This window comes from Orbicella faveolata, unplaced genomic scaffold, assembly GCF_042242905.1.
Source record: "Orbicella faveolata isolate gen_17 unplaced genomic scaffold, um_ofav_v1 contig_47, whole genome shotgun sequence".
NCBI lineage: Eukaryota > Metazoa > Cnidaria > Anthozoa > Scleractinia > Merulinidae > Orbicella > Orbicella faveolata.
In genome coordinates, this window is record NW_028301577.1 from 3146763 (window position 1) to 3165274 (window position 18512).

General features: G+C 38.1%; 2 protein-coding genes across 2 annotated transcripts; one reads left to right on the top strand and one right to left on the bottom strand.

The window, feature by feature from the left end:
- Nucleotides 1-361: 361 nt before the first annotated feature.
- LOC110060029 (peptidyl-tRNA hydrolase 2, mitochondrial-like) lies at nt 362-4895 on the bottom strand. The gene is made up of 6 exons (XM_020766772.2): nt 4667-4895; nt 3388-3486; nt 2712-2765; nt 2479-2546; nt 1207-1319; nt 362-529 (listed from the first exon to the last, which is right to left on the bottom strand). The coding sequence occupies exons 1-6, from the start codon at nt 4796-4798 to the stop codon at nt 480-482; spliced, it is 516 nt and encodes a 171-aa protein (XP_020622431.1). The 5' UTR covers nt 4799-4895; the 3' UTR covers nt 362-479.
- Nucleotides 4896-4961: 66 nt separating this feature from the next.
- Nucleotides 4962-17620, top strand: LOC110060028 (anaphase-promoting complex subunit 7-like). The gene is made up of 21 exons (XM_020766771.2): nt 4962-5196; nt 6394-6528; nt 6833-6904; nt 7014-7097; nt 7484-7566; nt 8304-8336; nt 8821-8925; nt 9231-9283; nt 9722-9756; nt 10136-10228; nt 10685-10779; nt 13431-13545; nt 13871-13916; nt 14489-14584; nt 14818-14918; nt 15027-15071; nt 15504-15616; nt 15912-16028; nt 16536-16662; nt 17032-17082; nt 17309-17620. Exons 1-21 carry the CDS (start codon nt 5125-5127, stop codon nt 17315-17317), a joined length of 1680 nt encoding a protein of 559 aa, XP_020622430.2. The 5' UTR covers nt 4962-5124; the 3' UTR covers nt 17318-17620.
- Nucleotides 17621-18512: the final 892 nt, after the last annotated feature.

Below are 18512 nucleotides of genomic sequence, written 5' to 3' on the forward strand. Positions count from 1 at the left end.
AGGCATTTTGGATGGTCGCCTACAGGAAGTTAGACTGTATCAAAGAAAAGCACACTTCTTTATGTACATGTTATTGTATTGATCACGTACTGCACTGCATGGGGTGATAAGTGAACATGTTCAGCTCTTACTTTAGTTTTCATATCGAGAGGAATATTTAGACTGTCTTATGACAGTGAAAAGTCAAAAAGCGAATTTTCAGTGTCTGGGTGTCAGTATCATGCCGTGTGTGCCCATGTGTGGCAAAGGTCAAACTCCAGGCTGTTTGCAGTACTTGAGGAACCTTGAGGTGCTAGGCAAAGATTTATTTTGGTAGTCTCACAAAAAGGTGGTGCCACAGCAAAGCAATATACAAGAGCACTGCCAAGAGAAGTTGGAAGTTTTATTTTCTAGATAAATATACACCGCTTAAGAAATGGTCATATACAGCAGAATTGGTTTTGCTAAATAATAAAAATAAGATCCCACGTTATTGATTTTCAATACAACTTTAGATGGCCTGTCACTTTATCCACCAGATCAACTGGGCCTGGAAAGTGAAACAAGAAGGGAATACATGCTAAAGGTTGTGTGCTGTAGAAGTGATAAAAATGTCCAAGGACACAACATTGACTTTAAAATGGTAAAAATCATATTCAAACTAAGGACACCCGAGCAAGTTTTCCTTCACAATAACTCATAAGTTATTTGATTGTGTAAAAGAACAGCAAGATTGTCATACTAAGGTTTCTTTCAGAAATTTACTCTATCAGCTCTAGTAAACAAATAAAATGGCTCCTCATAGAAACCTTTTCAACATCGGAATATCTCATTTTATACTGTAATCCATCAAACAGTTTTGCTTGCACACAGTTGGTCTAAACATGTCACATGACTAACTATGCCCCAATTAAAACTAAGGAATATCTGACTTCTGAGTGATATTCCTCAATTTTCAAATCCTGCAATTGCAAAAAGTATTTGAAAGATAATAAACACAATATCCCCCATTTGACTTTAAACATGCTCAGACATCAATTTTGTCCTTCGAAATAATCTGTTACTCAAAGTTCACAGTTTTCCTCAAGCTCTTCTCTCAGAAAACTGCTTGCTTCTTGGGGGAGAAAATGTCTGCTGACAAATATCCTGGAAGCATTTTTTTGTGCCAAATGAGGGCTATTGTTTATATAATGAGTCCAATGAATAGTGAAAAACTGGAAGCATTACCTGGTCCTACACCAAGGACAGTTTTAGAACCAGGGGCTATTTGTGTCCTGCCTGCATCTTTTACAAGACATGTCTCTAAACCCAAAGATCTTCCTTTTCTTGTGAGGTCCACTCTGTGAGACAGCAAGTTTAACATTGTGAATCATATTATGCTTAAGCCAAAATAGCATTGAGACTTGATTGTCACCAAGAAGAATTCCTTAAAAGTAATGAGCTTCAAAATATTGAACAACAATTTTACCTTCACTCATTCAGAATGGGTTTAATTCAGTTTTCAGAACCATGGAAAAAAAGAAAAAAAAATAGAATCTGTGTGCACATTTAAACTTCAACATCTGCCAAGCTAGGTCATATACTTAGGGTTAAAAGTACACTTTTTTGCACAAAACTCAAGACTTTTTAAAAACGTTTTCTAAACCATTATTTTGTTTTCCCAAATGCAAGAAAACAAGCACATTTCCCTCAAAATATGGCCAACAACATGCAACCATGATCAGCTGTGAGAGTACTGTGTCTGCAATGGGATATGGACACACCATAATAATGCACTTGAGGAGGTAGTATGGAGAGTTATTTTTGGCTAAGACAAAAATTTCATGAAATACAATAAATTGGCTGAGAAAAGTTTCCCATACATGTAGCAATTAAGCTTGCTGCAGAATGGCAAAAACTACATTTTTCCAGCATTTGAAGATCACTATCTTCTATACTATTTTCCAGATCTGGTAAACTAGTTTACAGATCCCAAAAATTCCAGATTCTATACAAACTGTGTTAAAATACTAGGATGGCATGTGACATGTAGCCTGCATTATGTGGAGATAGGAGTGCTAGCTCAGATAACTCTGCAACTGACCAACTAATTTTCTAATGATACTTGTCAGACCCATGTAAAATTATTGGTAATGGTCACCAACAGGATCCTGTACAGTGCATTTCCAAATATAACCAACTGGGGCATATCTCAAGAATAACATTACTTTATTTCTAGTCTGGAAAAAGCCATCCCTGTTATGCACATCTCTGATGTTACACAACTGAACATGCTTCATGATGTAACATGCAAGATGTTTATCACAATTTTGCAAGACAATCAAGTTGATGGAAAGTTGCATGTTGAAACATCTGTTGGCTGACAAGGCTGTAGAGGTTGGTATGATCTATACTTACAACAAGACAACAGGAAGATGTTATTTCAAACCTAGGTAAAAGTACACCTGCAAGCAAAAAGAGGGAAGAGTATCCAGGTATTAATATTATCTTCATACTTACAGTGTTGTTTCATCTGGTGCCTTTACAACAACTTTAGCACAAGCTGTTTGTTCCCATTGATGTAGAAGCTGTGAAAACAAAGAAAACAAAGCACAAGCTAGCATAAAATCTCGATGTTTCGTATTAAAAAAAATGAATATTACAGAATTAAGGGAAACTATACATTAAATAAATTGGTTTGAAAATTTTAAACCATGAACAACTTTAACCACAACTTACGCACTGTACATTACCTTGGGGTTACTCTTTTCCAGCTGTTTACAAAGACCAACCGCAGCATGACAGCACTGAAATCAAAATAAACACACTTAGACGACTTTGCAGAATGGAAGCAAAGCAGAATTCCAATTCAGCTCCCAAGTTGGAACATTTGACAAGTGATAAGTGATAAGTAATAAGTGAGATGTGGAGACATTATACTCTGAAATTGTGTATCAGTACTACGTGCACCATCCTGACAAGGGACTGTTAAATGAAAGACATGAAATGTCATCCTGTCTTTAGCCCATAATTAGGATAAGGGTTTCCAGACATTCATAGTAGAACCCCCATTTGGGGGATGGAGGGGGGAAGGACCCCCATGTGAAGGGGTTGGGGATGCTCGTCAGAAAATGCAAATTAGACCCCTGAAGGAGACCAATATGGGTGTTGCTGGACTAACGTTCAATTGTCAATGACCACTAAGCCAGATGAACATCCCGACCCTTTCACATGGGAATCCCCCTCACCCTTACCTGCTGTGACGTCCTCCAAACCTCACATTGCCACCTGATATTCTTAAGGTTAGTGGAAGCTTAGGACAACTGTTATAAGTTCATTTTATTGGAATTTCGAGTGTAAACATAGAAATGAGCCATGGATATAAATTAGGCTAACACAAACAGCAATATGATGTTGCTGTTTACCTACTTGTGCAGCAACTTTTCCTTTCCCCATTCCAAGATCTTGTCTAACCACTAAAACCATCTTGTATTCACCAAATCCATTTGCCAAATCCAACATTGCTGGCTAAAATGATATGATATCATAATGACAAGTAACATTGACAAGTATTGCTGACAGTCACTTACATATTTCCCTTGTAAGTAGTTTTAGAATAAATACTCTTATTGTTTAGTTTAATCTAGTGAAACTAAAAACGCAGACAGTTAAATATCATCATTATTTGTTTGTATCATTATCATCAATCATTATTTGCATCTGAGTGGTGCAAACAATGTTTCATTGTTGTAATCAATCTTTTAATGATTACTGAGTCAACTGAGACAGTTTGATAATAGACTATCTGAATTTTGTTCCCATTGGCACCAGTGGTATTTAGGTGTAAACAACCATAATGGATTTGAATTTTAGTGATAAATTAGTCTGTCCACAGATCCTCTATTTTATCTTGAAGTCGTAAGCTTAGCAAAAAATTAACCCAGCATGGCACATGGGCTATGAACAAGCCAAAATGCAACGGGTTGGGGCTGGGAAAGACAAAAATAGAGGATCTGTGGACTTCTTTTGAGAAACTGAATCCTCAGTTTCTCCAGAAATAGAAAATTCCTATTGTCTAAAAAGCCATTAACATGTCAAGGATTACTCACATGCTTAAAGAAAAATAACTCATAGCAAACAAATACGTGTCTGTGGACAGACTAGCAATAACTCTAGACTGTCAACAAGTCATGTTTTGTTGGACTTTAGACAAGTCAATAAAATCTAATGCTATAAATCTTGTTTCTTAGATTTTAAAGGGTAAACAGCTTTTGATCTTTCATGAGGGGCCATACATGTAACCATTAGCTGTTTCTCTATATGTGTAGTTTAAAATGGATATTTCTGGGGAATGAAATTTTAAGATGCCAGAGAACAAAATTAAGGTTTGGCAATCTAACCAAGTCGTGTGTTCTGTTGCTTGGAAAGGGAACGTTCAACCTATCAGTAGGCTCTAAATCAGGATTCAGAGGAAGAAAGAAGAAGAAAGGAAGGACATTCCTTTAATTTCTTTCATTGAACCCTAGCGGTGAGGCAGCTCCCAGAGTGAACCAGAAAGAAACTGTGAGCTCTTCCTCCCCAGCCCGCGCTCGTACAGCCAGACTTCCAGGCCAGGCTAGAACGTGTTTCTGAGTTATCACTTGAAGTCTTAGTACTCGTGAATCTCACTCTTTGGTCAAGTTAAGCTAAACTTAGTTTACTAGCTTACCTGTTCATTCAAAGCGCCGTTTATGTTTATCTGTCCTCTCAAAAACCAGCCTGTGGAAAGGCCTATTAGAAGAGCTAATATTAAAATAGCCGACCCACTAAATTCTCCTATTTGCTTCACAAAATATTCCATTCTGTCCACTATTTTTCAATTCTTCTACCGATTCAGACCTTTTCTTTAGCGCCTTTTTGCGCCCTTTTTACGATTGTTTTTTTTAAGAATATGAGCCTACGAGTTTCCGAAACAGCAGTCTATCACGAAGAAGAAGCGTACGCATAGATTTTCTAAGGTGTGTAGCTGCTGAATCCTCGCTCCCGCGCAGTTCAAATGTTTTCCTGAAATTGTCAAAATATTTAGCGGTTTAGATTTCTAAGTTACCGCTGAATTCCTCCTGATCATCCCAGTTTTATCTCCTAGGAGGCAATCTATTGAACCACTACAGCTCATCTTAAAGTTCAATGATGACAGCTGCCCTCGATCAAGTGAAAACTTTACACGAAGCTGGATTGTTTTCGAACTCTAGGCTGCTAGTGAGTGTCCAATTCTTTTTAGCTCATTTGCAAACGTCTGTCAAATATTTGATTGCAACGTTTACGCAGCCATATCTCCGTTTATGTGAAAGATTGAACCCTGAAATTGCGAAAATCTAGTAATAAATATCACAGGCAAATATCCAGGCATATTTTCATGCCAAATGGAGCGGAGGGTGTAATTTGCAGGTTGCAGGTTGCAGGTTACAGGTAGCAGGTCAGATGATGACGGTGACGGTGACGGTGATGATGATGATGATAATAATAATAATAGAGTCATACAAACTTTATTGTGTACTTTTTCATACAAACTTGAATCTTACATGTATCTGTTATAACAATTTAGAAATTTTGTTGTTCCTTAAGTTTTTTCCCTAAAATAATTTCTGTACAAATTTCAATAGCCTACCTACATAATTATACTCTGTAAGCATTTAGTAATAATAATAATGATGATAACAACAAAAACATGGTGAGTTTATAAAAAACGACAACAACAATAATAACAATAATCATCATCATCATCATCATCATCATCATCATCATCATCGCCGCACTCACAACAAACTTGAGGGAATATAGACACTTATGCACTTATGAATGTGCGTACAGGCTATGAATGTCGTTCACCCAAAGATAGTCCCACAGATGGTTTTGAAAATAGTGCTGAACTTATTGTTAAGCAAGCAGAGTTATCTTCTCTCATGTGATTAGTTCATGGACAATATACAATAAATTTGACTGGGCAGCGTTAAGGTGAGCACATACACTGAACCACAAACATTTCCCTAACTTTAATTGTTATCGGTTAGAGATGACATAAAACAACAACCCTGCTGATCTCAAAAATAATTAGCATAAAGTTATTTAAATTGCCCAGACATTTGTGTAAATTAAGATTACTTTGCTGATGAACGTCATAACACCAGTATAAACACCAGTGGAGAGTTTATCATTAACTTCTACCAGACAGTCTTGCCAATAAAATGCTTCCGGGAATTTTAAATTTTAACGTCTGGTATTTATTCATTCATTCATTTATTTAGTTATTTATTTATACTCATCATTATTATCTATATTTGATCTGCAACCTGCAAATTACACCCTCTGCCAAACGGAGGCTATTGTTTATGTATATACACATGCGGGGTGATCACAGTCTAATATTTGTCTCGTGTCATGTTCCCTATTTTTCAGGCAAGTTTTTTATTGTCTGCCACTGAGCATGGAACTCAAGATAAATATGAGCTTAGTAACATGGTGAACAAGTACCAGCTGCTGGTGTATTTAGCTGATTCATTGTTTGATGATGAGCAATACAAAAGGGCAGAGGTATAAAATATATATTTAATTAGACAGTTTAGTGTTTCCAAATTTTAGTAATTAAATTTTGACAGCACAGTGGGTTTTTGTTCTTAGGAATGCCTTTTGAACACCCTCTGGACCACTATTACTATAGTGTTTGCTAGCATAATCTTAACTGTCTTCCTGTAATTTTTAGATAGCAAGCTGTAATATGATCCCAATTTTGTGGAAAAGAAAAGCATAAAATGTTTTTGTAGTAATGAATGTTTCAGTCGTTGTATAAACATGATTGTGTAAGAAAATCTGATACAATTTCTTGTTAACTTAACAGCAATTTTACACAAGAGCAATCCAGTTAAAGAAAATTATCATCAAACACAAACCAAAGACAAGTCCACCACTGGTAAGTCATATCAACTTATTTACAAAGTCATTAATAATATCATCAATATATTACAGCAGCATAAATGTTCACTTCAATTAATTTCTCTTCTCTCACTAAACTCCTTCAGGGTTTGCTGTCAGAGGTTGAAGTAAAATACAAGATGTCACAATGCTATTTGCATCTCAAAGAGTACAGAGAAGCGACAACAATAGTATGTGAAGTTGTGTCACCTAACCGACACTTACAAGTTTTCCATTTATTGATGATAAACCAGAAAGAGACTGTACTTGTAAATATCAAACTCTGTCTTTAATTAGTCTGACACTATTCAGGGAATGCTCTTACTATACATGTACTAAGGTACAATAATGCATAAAATGCATAATGCCTAAGATTTGTAGCGTTTTATTTTTTGTGCAGCAACTAAGTTGCAGTTTTGTTTTGAGCTTAGATATAAATGAGGACAAAGAGATGGAGCTAACAATATCTTAATTCATCTAAATTGTTGAAACTATTCAGATTTGTGTATAAGCTTTGTGCAGCAGTTGTCTGGTTTTGGAAAAGAAATATTTTAACGATGAATTATTTTTCCTACAGCTTGAAGGTATATCTCAGAAACAGAGATCACTGAAAATTAACATGTCCCTAGCTAAACTTTACCAAAGACAAGGCATGGAAAGGTACTGATTAGAACTGTTTAAAATAAAGCACTGTCAGTAAAGCCATCATCTCCTCTCTTCTGTGTCATTCAATGTTTGGTTCACCACTGACTGTTTGCAGTTTTTTCAGCACTCAATTTCTGCAGTAATAGCATGCTAGTACAGACTTTTCTGGCCATTAGTCAGAGTGATGTCTAGTGAATCATGGATAAGAGTCAGTATCAGCCTTCAGTTGAGTCTCAAGGTCTATACTCCATCACCTAAAAGTAGTCACAGAGTTCCCACTAGTTTTGATAGTTAAGGGTCCTTGGGACTCCCAGTTCCAAAGAGTTGGGGTTCTTTTGGCTTTTCAGGGGTCCTGTGCCTATTTACTAAAATTTTTGGAGCTTTTTTCCTGTGTCCCAAGGACACCCTTTGCCAAAACACCATGCGTCCTTTTCATTTTTTGTTCGTATAAGATGCACACTTGTGGATTAATGGGTCGGAACTCTGGAGTAGGTGGATAACAGAGAATTGTTTGCTTGGGAAAACCTGGCAAATTATACCTGGTGATCGATAAAGGCCTTATCCAGATGGGTTAAGGGTGTACAAGTAGTCATGTTGTACTACAGCAACTGCAATCACCTGCCACTCTGGCAAGAATTGTAGACCTGCAATAACAGTTTAAATTTAAGTGATTCATGAACTAAACATTGTTCCAAATAGTTGTGTTCAAATTCATGTTTACATTTATATAATATTTACTTTTTTGTCAACAGATCAGCAATTTCTTGTTATAAGGAAGTTTTAAGGTGAGAATTATCTGGAGATACATGTTTTATTAGTTCATGGAAAGCTTCTCTTTTATGTGTATGTATCTGGCAATTTTGATTTACACACTGTTCGGTCTGTGTCATGCTTTTCAAACAGTTAGAAACCACCTGATAAGATTGAGTGTGCTGAATGCTGTGTTACCATAACTCTTTTGAAACACAGAACAAGCATAAGCTGTTGACGATATGATTGCACAACCAAAGATAATGTACATTTTGATACGGTGTCATTGCTCCTATCAAGTTACAGTTACAGTAGCAGCCTTGAAAGCTTTAGAGAACTTGAAAAAAGTGGTGGAACACTCTCCTGTAGTGTGTGTTCCCACATACTTGGTCATTCTCCCAAACTACCACTCATGTATCAATTAGTATAACTCAGAACAAGCTTGGAAAATGTTTTTTTTTAATGTGCCTTTTTTTAAAAAAAATCATTAAATTGAGGGTTGTCTGTTTTGTTGTTTAGAGTGTGTCCTTTAGCTCTTGAAGCTGTGATTGGCTTGTTGTCGTTAGGAGTTCCTGGTTCTGAAGTGACATCATTAACTTCATCATCAACTTCTGCAATGGACTGGTGAGATGTTTGTCTTGAGTTTTTCCTGTTATGATTTTTGCTAGAGCATCTGACCAGTGTTCAGAAGGTACAACTCCCATCTGGGACTCTGATATTTCTGTCATACTGAGTTTGTATTGACAATTGAGTTTACAATGTACAGTGCATGTCTTTCAGTTTATGGCTTATACGGTGAAGCCTTGTGCAAAATCCTAGCCAACCAATCAAAAGTGCACATTTTACCACAAAGCTAACATTAAAATTATATAAATTACTCATATACACATGGTAACTCAAAGCATATTTTTGTGTTGATTGTTCACCAGGATTGGATCATGGATAAAAGCACAAGTGTTGGCAGCCTCAGGGAAGCATGCAAGTGAGTCCATTCTCTATATTTTGTTAATTTAGGATATAATCCTAGATCATGATAGAATTATCCATTTTGTCGTGATAGTGGAAGAGTGAATGAAATGCCATGAAGGAAATATGTCTACAATTCCTGTGCTATTTGTTATGGGCATCAGTAAGAGTGCAAGTAATCCTCTCCCAGGTCAAAGTCAATTTGAATTCTACTTTCTGATTACTTTATACTTGCTTTAACATTAGCTCTGAGAATGTCATGATAAATCAGAACCTACAATTTTCCCTACTTAGCTGATGAATTTCACTATTCTCAACACGTGCCTGTTTGACAGTGTGAATTGAATCTGTCACAAGAATTTACACATAGAACATTCTAAGAAAAAACCTGGTGGAGAGTCATGTAGAGCTGTTTAGTTCAAATGGTAAATGAAAACAATGTTTCTTTCCTTAGAGGGAGCTCAAGCACTGAAGACTTTGGAAACACAGGTATGCGTCAGCAAAAACGTGTGTCCATAACACATTCGCAAAAACGCACAGGCCATTTTAATGCGTTAGGGGTGCGTTAAGAATGTGTGTGTGATGTTTGTTTAGTTCTGAGCGGTACTGTAGCCAGGCAGTAGACAAGATATTACACAAAACATCATAAGATTTGACAATTTTTTTAAATACATGTACTGTTCTCTACATGTGCTTGTCTGAATTTTAAAATTCATTCACTGTATTTAATTGTTCTTTATTCAGGGCCACATGTTCATTAGTTGTACAAACTATCATGTGCTACCCTCTTTAAATAAAGTTTGTTTGTTTGATTGATTGATTGATTGATTGTATAGTAATGCAGTTTATCATTTTTTTTTTTTTGCAGTGTTTACGTGATAATGTGGAACTGCTGTGCAATGCTGCAGAGATGTTTTACAATGGTGGAGATTACAACAATGCTAAGTCTTTCTTCCAAAGGGTAATTCACACAAGAACATACCTGGACAAATGTAGTCCCTGCCTTATTACAGTTAGTCATGTCTTCATGTATCTCAAAAGTCTAAAAGATTGAGAACAAAAATCCAAAAATGCCTGAGGAAAATGTTGAAGAGTATGTGTACTACATGTATGTGCAAGCCTAAGAATATGCTGGAGCCCGTTCTGTGCTTTAGGTGTAGTTTGCAGCATGCTAGGGCGAAGGGGAGAAGGAGGAATACAAGAAAGTGTCATCTGAGTAAAACCTACAGAATTTAGAAATTATTATGTTTTTCTCTATGACCATGAAACAAGGGACATCTCGTCCCTGTTACCTCTTCCCCCACCACACCACCAACCATGCTTAACGTTTTGACTGACCCGGGCAGTTTGTTGTTGTCTGTCTTGAACTCTTGGATGTACTTGTGTGACTGCTGGCTCCCTTTATTCCCACATGCAGGCTCACTCTCTGGACCCGTGTGTTCTTCAGGGTATGGACACATATGCCTTCTTGCTGTCACAGGGTGGATGTGGTAATAATGAAGGGTTAGAAAAGTAAGTGATCTATGATAAAACAACACTAGAGTCTAGTGTTTGAGCAGTGCTTTAATTGAACCCTGTGTTAAACTAACATATATGAAGGAACAAAGGTTCTGTAGATTGTCTGTGCACTGTGGACTGGCTGGAAATTGCGCAATCTAGGCTGTACATGACAAATACACCCGGGGGGAGGGGGAACTGTCATATACGGGCTAAATAGATATGTGCCGCTGTGAAGGGTGTGGTTTTCAAGCAGTTTACTGTAGGATAAGGTATATAAATCAGAGCATTTGGGTCTAGAAATAGGTATCATTTTTTGCGAAACTGACCAGTTGGTTGAAGATTTTATCTAGACTGAGGAAACCAGGAATTGCAACTCAAAAATATAAAAAATCAAATCGGTAAGTTTAAATTTACGCAAATAAGTCTCCACAGTGTCGATAAATGGGGGGATTTGGGGAGTTTACTCTAGTATAGGGTGGCAAAATTCAGCTGAACTAGCTCTGGTTTAGGCTAAGGGTTCCAGGGTCCCAGTGGCACATCCTTACCCAAAAATTCCCTAAGTACCCCCCCCCCGGGCAAATACGTCACTGTGATGCTAACTGTGAACGTGCAGCGCAAAACGCAATTTTTCTATGGATATAGAAGTCACACATGTGCTGTGGAGCCCCGTTAATACGGTCAGCAACGGGCCACGAAAATTTGGCCGTATTAACGGGGTGGTCGTATCAAAGGGGTGGAGTCGAATTTCATGAATGATGACGTCTTAACAGATATATAAATTTATAACAATTGTACTTCTAAACAACTGTTCTAACAAGCACCTGGAATGCAGATATAATTTTTAAAAAATTGAAACTTCAATAAGTACATACAATATTATCAATGGAAAGATGAACATAAGGGACCGTTCATTTTTTATGAGGGAGGGGGGGCTGATGGGATTTGGGAAGCACCATTTAAAAATCGCGTGACCCCCCCTCAGCTTACCAATTTTTTCGCGTGGCCCCCCCCTTATAGCTGTCATTTTTTGGGATGACCCCCCCCCCCCAAAAAAAATTGAACAAACAATATTTAGATTTCAACTTTTTTAATATTTCTCTATTATTCCCCTACTTCACGTTTTGTGCTCACTGTGAAGACAATATTTACAATCCCTATACTACAGAGAGCTGTTGTTTGAAAAACAAATCAAATGAAAGAGAAGTCAATTTCGGATCTCCTAGTTATGGCTCGCCCTGAGCGTGTGGCATTTGGCCTCTCATTGGCATCTCCCTCATCTGAATTGATGAATGCCCACAGTTTTAATGTAAAACAGATCAAATGTGTAGAAGCTAAGTTGACGAAGGTCACGCAGGACATGGAAGCACTAGGAAATAAGAGCAATTATAACAGCATATTCAAGGGCATACTCAAACATGCACAGCACATCAACAAAAGGAGAAGGAAAAAAGAAAACCGCAGAAAGTCAAATGAAAGAAAGAGGAAGCGGACTGAAAACAACGTCCAACGAGTTTATGGAATCTGTGTTGGAAACCCGCTAGGAGATGATCTTCCACAATGCCTTGTGTACCCTCCTAGAACGGCCGTCCCGGAAGAGTGTCTTAAAGTTGAGGATGTTGCCACGTCGATATTTGGAAGAGATGGGCCAGACATCGCACAGCTCTTGGAAGGGAATTATTTCACCAATGCTGCAAGAAGCAGAATCACCACCAACCTTGAGCAGGAAGTCAGAGATTATGTTTACACCTTCATGTACCCTGAAGAGTACACTCTGACGGAAAGCATTGCTGCTTCTTGCAGCATCGGTGAAAGAGACTCCCATAGCAGCACAAGCGGCGACGAAGAACTCGACGACAGCGAAGATGAAGATGAGTGCCAGTGAAATTTGCATTCGAAAATAACAGTGTTAAATACTTCTTTTCAGTAGCTACAAATGTTTTTTTGTCGGTGAAAGAGACTCCCATAGCAGCACAAGCGGCGACGAAGAACTCGACGACAGCGAAGATGAAGATGAGTGCCAGTGAAATTTGCATTCGAAAATAACAGTGTTAAATACTTCTTTTCAGTAGCTACAAATGTTTTTTTGTCGCCAAACGTTTTTTTAAAGCAGAAGGAAAGTTTGTAATAAATTTGTATCCTGCCTTCTATGTTTATTCTATAGCAATTTTTTTGATATTCAAACATTATGCCATTTTAAAGTTCTACTAAAATATTTCACGTGACCCCCCCTTTTTCCCCCCTCGAAAGCCATTTTTTTCGCATGCCCCCCCCCAATCCCACCAGCCCCCCCTACCTGATAAAAAATGAACGGTCTCTAACTGGTTTGAGTGGCCGTATGAACGGGGTAAAATTATAAAGGATTATCCAGATTGGGAATTCAGAACGTGGGCCTTCATAAGAGAAAATGTATGGGCGTTTCGCTGGGACAAAAAAAGTGGCCATAATAACAAGGTTGAAAATTAAAAAAATAAATTAAAGTTGCTCATTGTTTTGGAGATAAACGAAATGTAAGTGAGACAGGAACAAGATACCATGGCGAGAAACGACGGATAATGGACATGCAACTTAATGATGCGCGAAGTTGTTAAATGTCAGTCGCTCCTGTATGTTCTCATTATCTACCGATTGTAAGCCTTTAGCTGTGTCCATTTGTTTCTTCACAGACTAGCCAAAGACCTCATTCAAGTCACACAGCTCAAGCCTGAGCCGTGGATTGCTATGGGCCATTTTTGTAACGCGACCAGTCGAAAACCCAGGGCTGTTTATTTTGCTCAGAAGGTCAGTAAGATGTGAATAGATACTTCTAGTTGAGGGTGCACAGGGGAGGGGCCCTGATGCTGTTGTACGCACGCGAATTTGAACAAAATTTACACCTCGTGTAAGCTTTAAACAATTAGAATTATTCACGAATTTACGAATTCATCACATTTCTCTTTTAACTACTTTCACGTATCACTCAACAGATTTTACACACATCACGCTTGACGCATAAAACCATGCTATCCTCTCAGTTGTGTTCTGGTTACTTCAGCTTAACAAAAGCAAAAACATATATTACTGCCCCCCGTAGGCAGATGTTGACTTTTTGTGTATTTCTTTTTAGGCCCACACTATTGACAGTCGTAATGTCCAAGCACTTGTATTAAAAGGTTGGTAGTCCACAGTGAAATGTAGTGCGTCAATGGATAAACTAAAATCTAGTTAAGTTCTAACATGAAGCACATCGAATGAACTGCAGATCAATAAACCAATCACAACTTTGGAAAAAAACTCGTTACCCACAAACTGGTGCAAAGCACCGGTAATCGCCGTAACCTATAGCAGGCGCGGAAAACTTGCAAATGTAGTTGGACAACGTGATCTTGGTAAACGTGAGAAAAGTCGTGCTGATTGTTTTGGTTTTACACCTGGTCGTAGTTGCTCAAGTAATGGATACGTGTTTTGTTAAGCCTTATCCACTGGATAGTGATTTCTACGGTGGACAGCGTGAACCACCCTACCGCACTACCATGGGCCTTGTTATAGGAGAAGGCGTCTTCTCCTAACTAGATCAAAGCAAGCTGGATAAGCTTTCTCGTCCAATTATGGGGATCAGTCAGAAAATCGAAATCCAAATTAATGCAGAGCGGCATTCGAGAGTTACCAGGGATGCACTTGTTTAAGAAATAAGGCTGTAGACTTGATGAAGTAAATGATCTATTTATCGGTTTACATATTGCAGCAAGTTTGTTACAAGCTTTAGACAAGCAACAAGAATCCCTGCTGCATTTTCGTGAAGCAGTTAAGTTGGCTCCATGGAACTTTGAAGCTCAGAAAGGTACTTTACATTCATACAGTAACAACTTGACAAGCACCTTATGCAGAAATTTATGAGAAATTCATTTTACTCGACTTGAGATCTTTTGGGAAGGAGGATTCCGTGAGGGAAAAAAACAAGAACATCTCGGTTAAGAACTTGAGACTGAATTGTTTGTATCTTGTAATATCGAGCTACATTTGTCACGAATCAAGCCATTTATCTTTGCTATGGTATTTTGTCTAACTGTTCAGGTCTTGTTGAGTGTTACATGTCGGCAAAACGTCACAAAGAAGCTCTGACAGTCGCAAAGAACGCCCATAAGACGTTAGGCGCGAATCCAAGGACTTTAACCGTAAGACGTTTATCTTGTTGTAGTTGCTGGTTTTCCCATTGCTAGCGAATCAAAAATGCTAACAGGTTAAACGAAACTTGACGTTACTTCGCTTTTCTCTTTAATTAGCTGTGTGCTTCAGTTATGGCTCACGAACCGTCTTCTTACGACAAGGTAGGTTAAATGTAGAGTGGGGTAAGGATTTCACTCAGCTCTCATCCCGTTCGTGATAGGGTGTAAAATGAAAAGGTACTTGTAGGGTGTTGACATCATCTGTTTGTTAAACAGGAGGAAAATTTCGTCGACTTAGGAGGTTTAAAATCGACAACAGCGCGCGAGGGCTAATTGTGAAACGAGAGCAAAAGCTTGAGATCTCGTCATTTCATTGCTGCCTTACTTTTGACTACTACTATTCTAAAATTCTGTTATAATGCAATAGATTTGAGCTTGTTTTAGTGCCTGAACTTAGTGACAACTAGTGACAACTACTTAAGAAAAAGTGATAACTTTCGGAAATCCTCGACATGAGTCGTGCGAGTTCTGATTGGACAGTAGAATCGTAAGGTCTTCGTACTTACGAAGATAATGATTATTATTATTTCCCAGGCCACCAGTATGCTGGAGAAGAGCTTAGCCCAGGACGAGACTTACACTGATGCTGTTTGTCTGTTGGCGGAAATCATGGGCAAGAAACAGGAATACGATAAAGCTATCGCTCTGTAAGTCGACAAACTAGTATCCCAGAAAATAGTTTACCTTCAACCACAGCTATATCTGCCGAGACCATATTCTTTCGCTTTTCTTTTCTTTTTTTTTTTTTTTGGTGAAGCGAGGAAGGCGCAGTATTTAACTTCCACATTGGCCATCATGTCTTAAGCCTGTATTGGGAAGTGCTCTGAAAGAAAAGGCTTGCTTCTGCCATGCGCATTTGAAGTATCCGCTGACTATCGCTCAGGTGTTGTAATTCTGAACCGTGTATACATAAATACAAAAAGCTTTGATGTTATTTTTCAGTTTACGAAAGCATATGAGTCATGACCGCACCCCCCGGCTTCACCAGCTATTGGGAGATTATTTAGCTCTGACAAGTGATTACCAGGAAGCTCTGGATCACTACACACAGGCACTGAGGTAACAAAGTCACATTCACAGAATGATTCAGCAAACATCGGCTGTATTTTTTGTAAGAGTTTTTAGGCTTTGACATTAAGACTTTCAAACATCTCCAAAATGCAAACTAACAGCGAGCGAAGAAATTTGGTGTGATAGCCTGTGGCTACTGGATTCTGTCCTTCACTTGTCGGGCAGATGAAGGATTTTGGGGAAGATTTTTGACGACATTCAAATTACAGGGTGGCTCATTCAGCTAGAAAACTGGTCTCCATAAGGGCCCTGTAAATATGAAATATTTTACTGTAAGAAGTTATGCCCATAAAGAAACTTTTTCGTGCTAGTAAGAATGAATGAAAAGTTACTTTTCTTTGTATCCTGGTCAACGAACTTCCACAAGTCAGTTTTAAAATTTAATTCCAAAAATTCTGCCTAGAGCCAAGTTACACACGCTTATGTCGCCAAGTTACACGCGCTTCGTCTTGAACGGGCATTATGTAAGTCCTTTGTTTTGGTTGTTGTTTGTAGCATGAATCCTGGAGACAGCAAGGCAATGGAAGGAATACAAAATGTTGAACGAGTAAGCGGAGGAGAAGTGGAACACGATAGTGGAGACGAGGCTGATGAACCCAACGGAGGAGTTAGTTTAGAAGAGGTACTCGCTCGCTGGCACAACATGCCCTTAGTATTTCAGTCGTCTTAATCTTTTGTCTCAGTATCCTTTGATTTTAAGAGGTTTAACTTCCATATCGGTCTGTCTGTGAAAAAGCGAACGCTAACACCAGAGAAAGCTGAAGGTTACAAGGTGAAACATTTCTAACCAATCAGTGTTCGACTACAAAGTGAGCCAATCGTAAGAGAGCTTGGCCTCACGCACCGCTGAGTGACAGGAAACTGCTTTCTGCAGTTGACATCTTTGTTTGGACTGTCCCGGCTTTGCATGCTATTTTTTCTATCCATAGGTTAATTGACATGGTAATGCTACAGCTAATTGTCCTTTGTATTTTGGTAAATTTTTTTACAGGAGGACATCGAAGACGAAGAGCCCTGGGCGCCGCAAGATATTCGTGGAGCGGTAAGAACAAATTATGCCCTTATTTAATTGTGTTTTTTTTCGTTAACTGTTAAATGTAGTTAAGATTGGCACTGGAATGAGTTCGGTGGCAGGAATTCTTTACAAATGAATTAAGGATATATTAATGTAACAATTTTAAAACCCACTAAAGAACGTGTGGCCTGTACTGACATTTTAGCAGGTCTATCAAAGATTTTAATTCTTAAATTGACTGTTCATTTTACAGCTCTTCTGACGAAGTCTGGTTTACTTGTGGAGCCGAAACATGTGCTATGCAGTGAGCCGGGAAAACTGACCCTTGGTTAAACTGAACTGTGGAACAGAGAGCAGTCTGAAGTGATCAAACATTTGAAGGCCAAAAGAAATAAACTGCTGGACTTCGAGCGAGTATGGAAAAAAGTTTTACCACGCTTCTACCTTCATGTAATACTGAAAACTTCAAATACATCAGTCTCGTAACGTAAGAAAACATGGAATTATTTCTTTAATTTGTAAATAGTCGAAGTCAAATAAATATTCGTAAATGTTTCCTGAGCAATTTCGTGCCTGTTTTCTTCAATATATAAGCTTAAGTACAATTAATTTTCGTCGGTCGTACCTAGTAACTGTTTCTCTATAAAAGCAAAATGCTTACAGTTGTCTGTGTCTTCCATTTCTATTCCGGTTGCCTTTAATGAAAACAACTCCAGGGAAATGTTGTCTTTTGTTTCGAACACTATAGTAAGATTTTCTAAATCGGGAATAAAGAGCATTTTTAATACAAATTCTACTGATACTTGCTATACTTCACTAAAAAAATCCGAATCTACCTTCCAAAATTGAGTCTACTCTACGATCTCCAAGTTGTTTCAGGTTGTACCTTCATCCAGTTTTGCCCTTGTTTCTGTAGTTCTCCCCATTTCCTTCCTATAAATTGTCAGGCATTGTTGCACAAAATTTATTTAAAAACTACTTATGATATAAGTGTTTTGATCTCCTTGATATCCTGGTTAATTCATCATAGTTAGGGTTAACGATAGCTGCCTTACGAACTCAATGTTTTTATTTGCTCAGAATTCACATATAGAAAAAGCCGTTTGTTTTCTATCGCACTGACCAATGAATGTAAGAATCGCTGACAAGTTTTCACTTGTTAAATGAATTAAGTTTACTAAATCCATTGTTATCTTTGCAGCAGGTGTCTATTAATCCTGTTTTGAAATTCAAATTCAGCCTTCAGCTCGGTCGCCTTGGTTTCTTCAAGCACTCTGCATGAATATTTAATGCGAAAAGTTTAGATCTTCCTCAAATGTAAAAGGTTTCAAATCTTAACCCCAAAACACGGACATTCACCTGGTTAATCTTCCCTTTAAAAGCAGGAAAACCGATTGAAGTTTGGAGAAAGCGCATCAAGTTCCACAGCAAGCTCATCAAGGTCCACCGCTTTCACG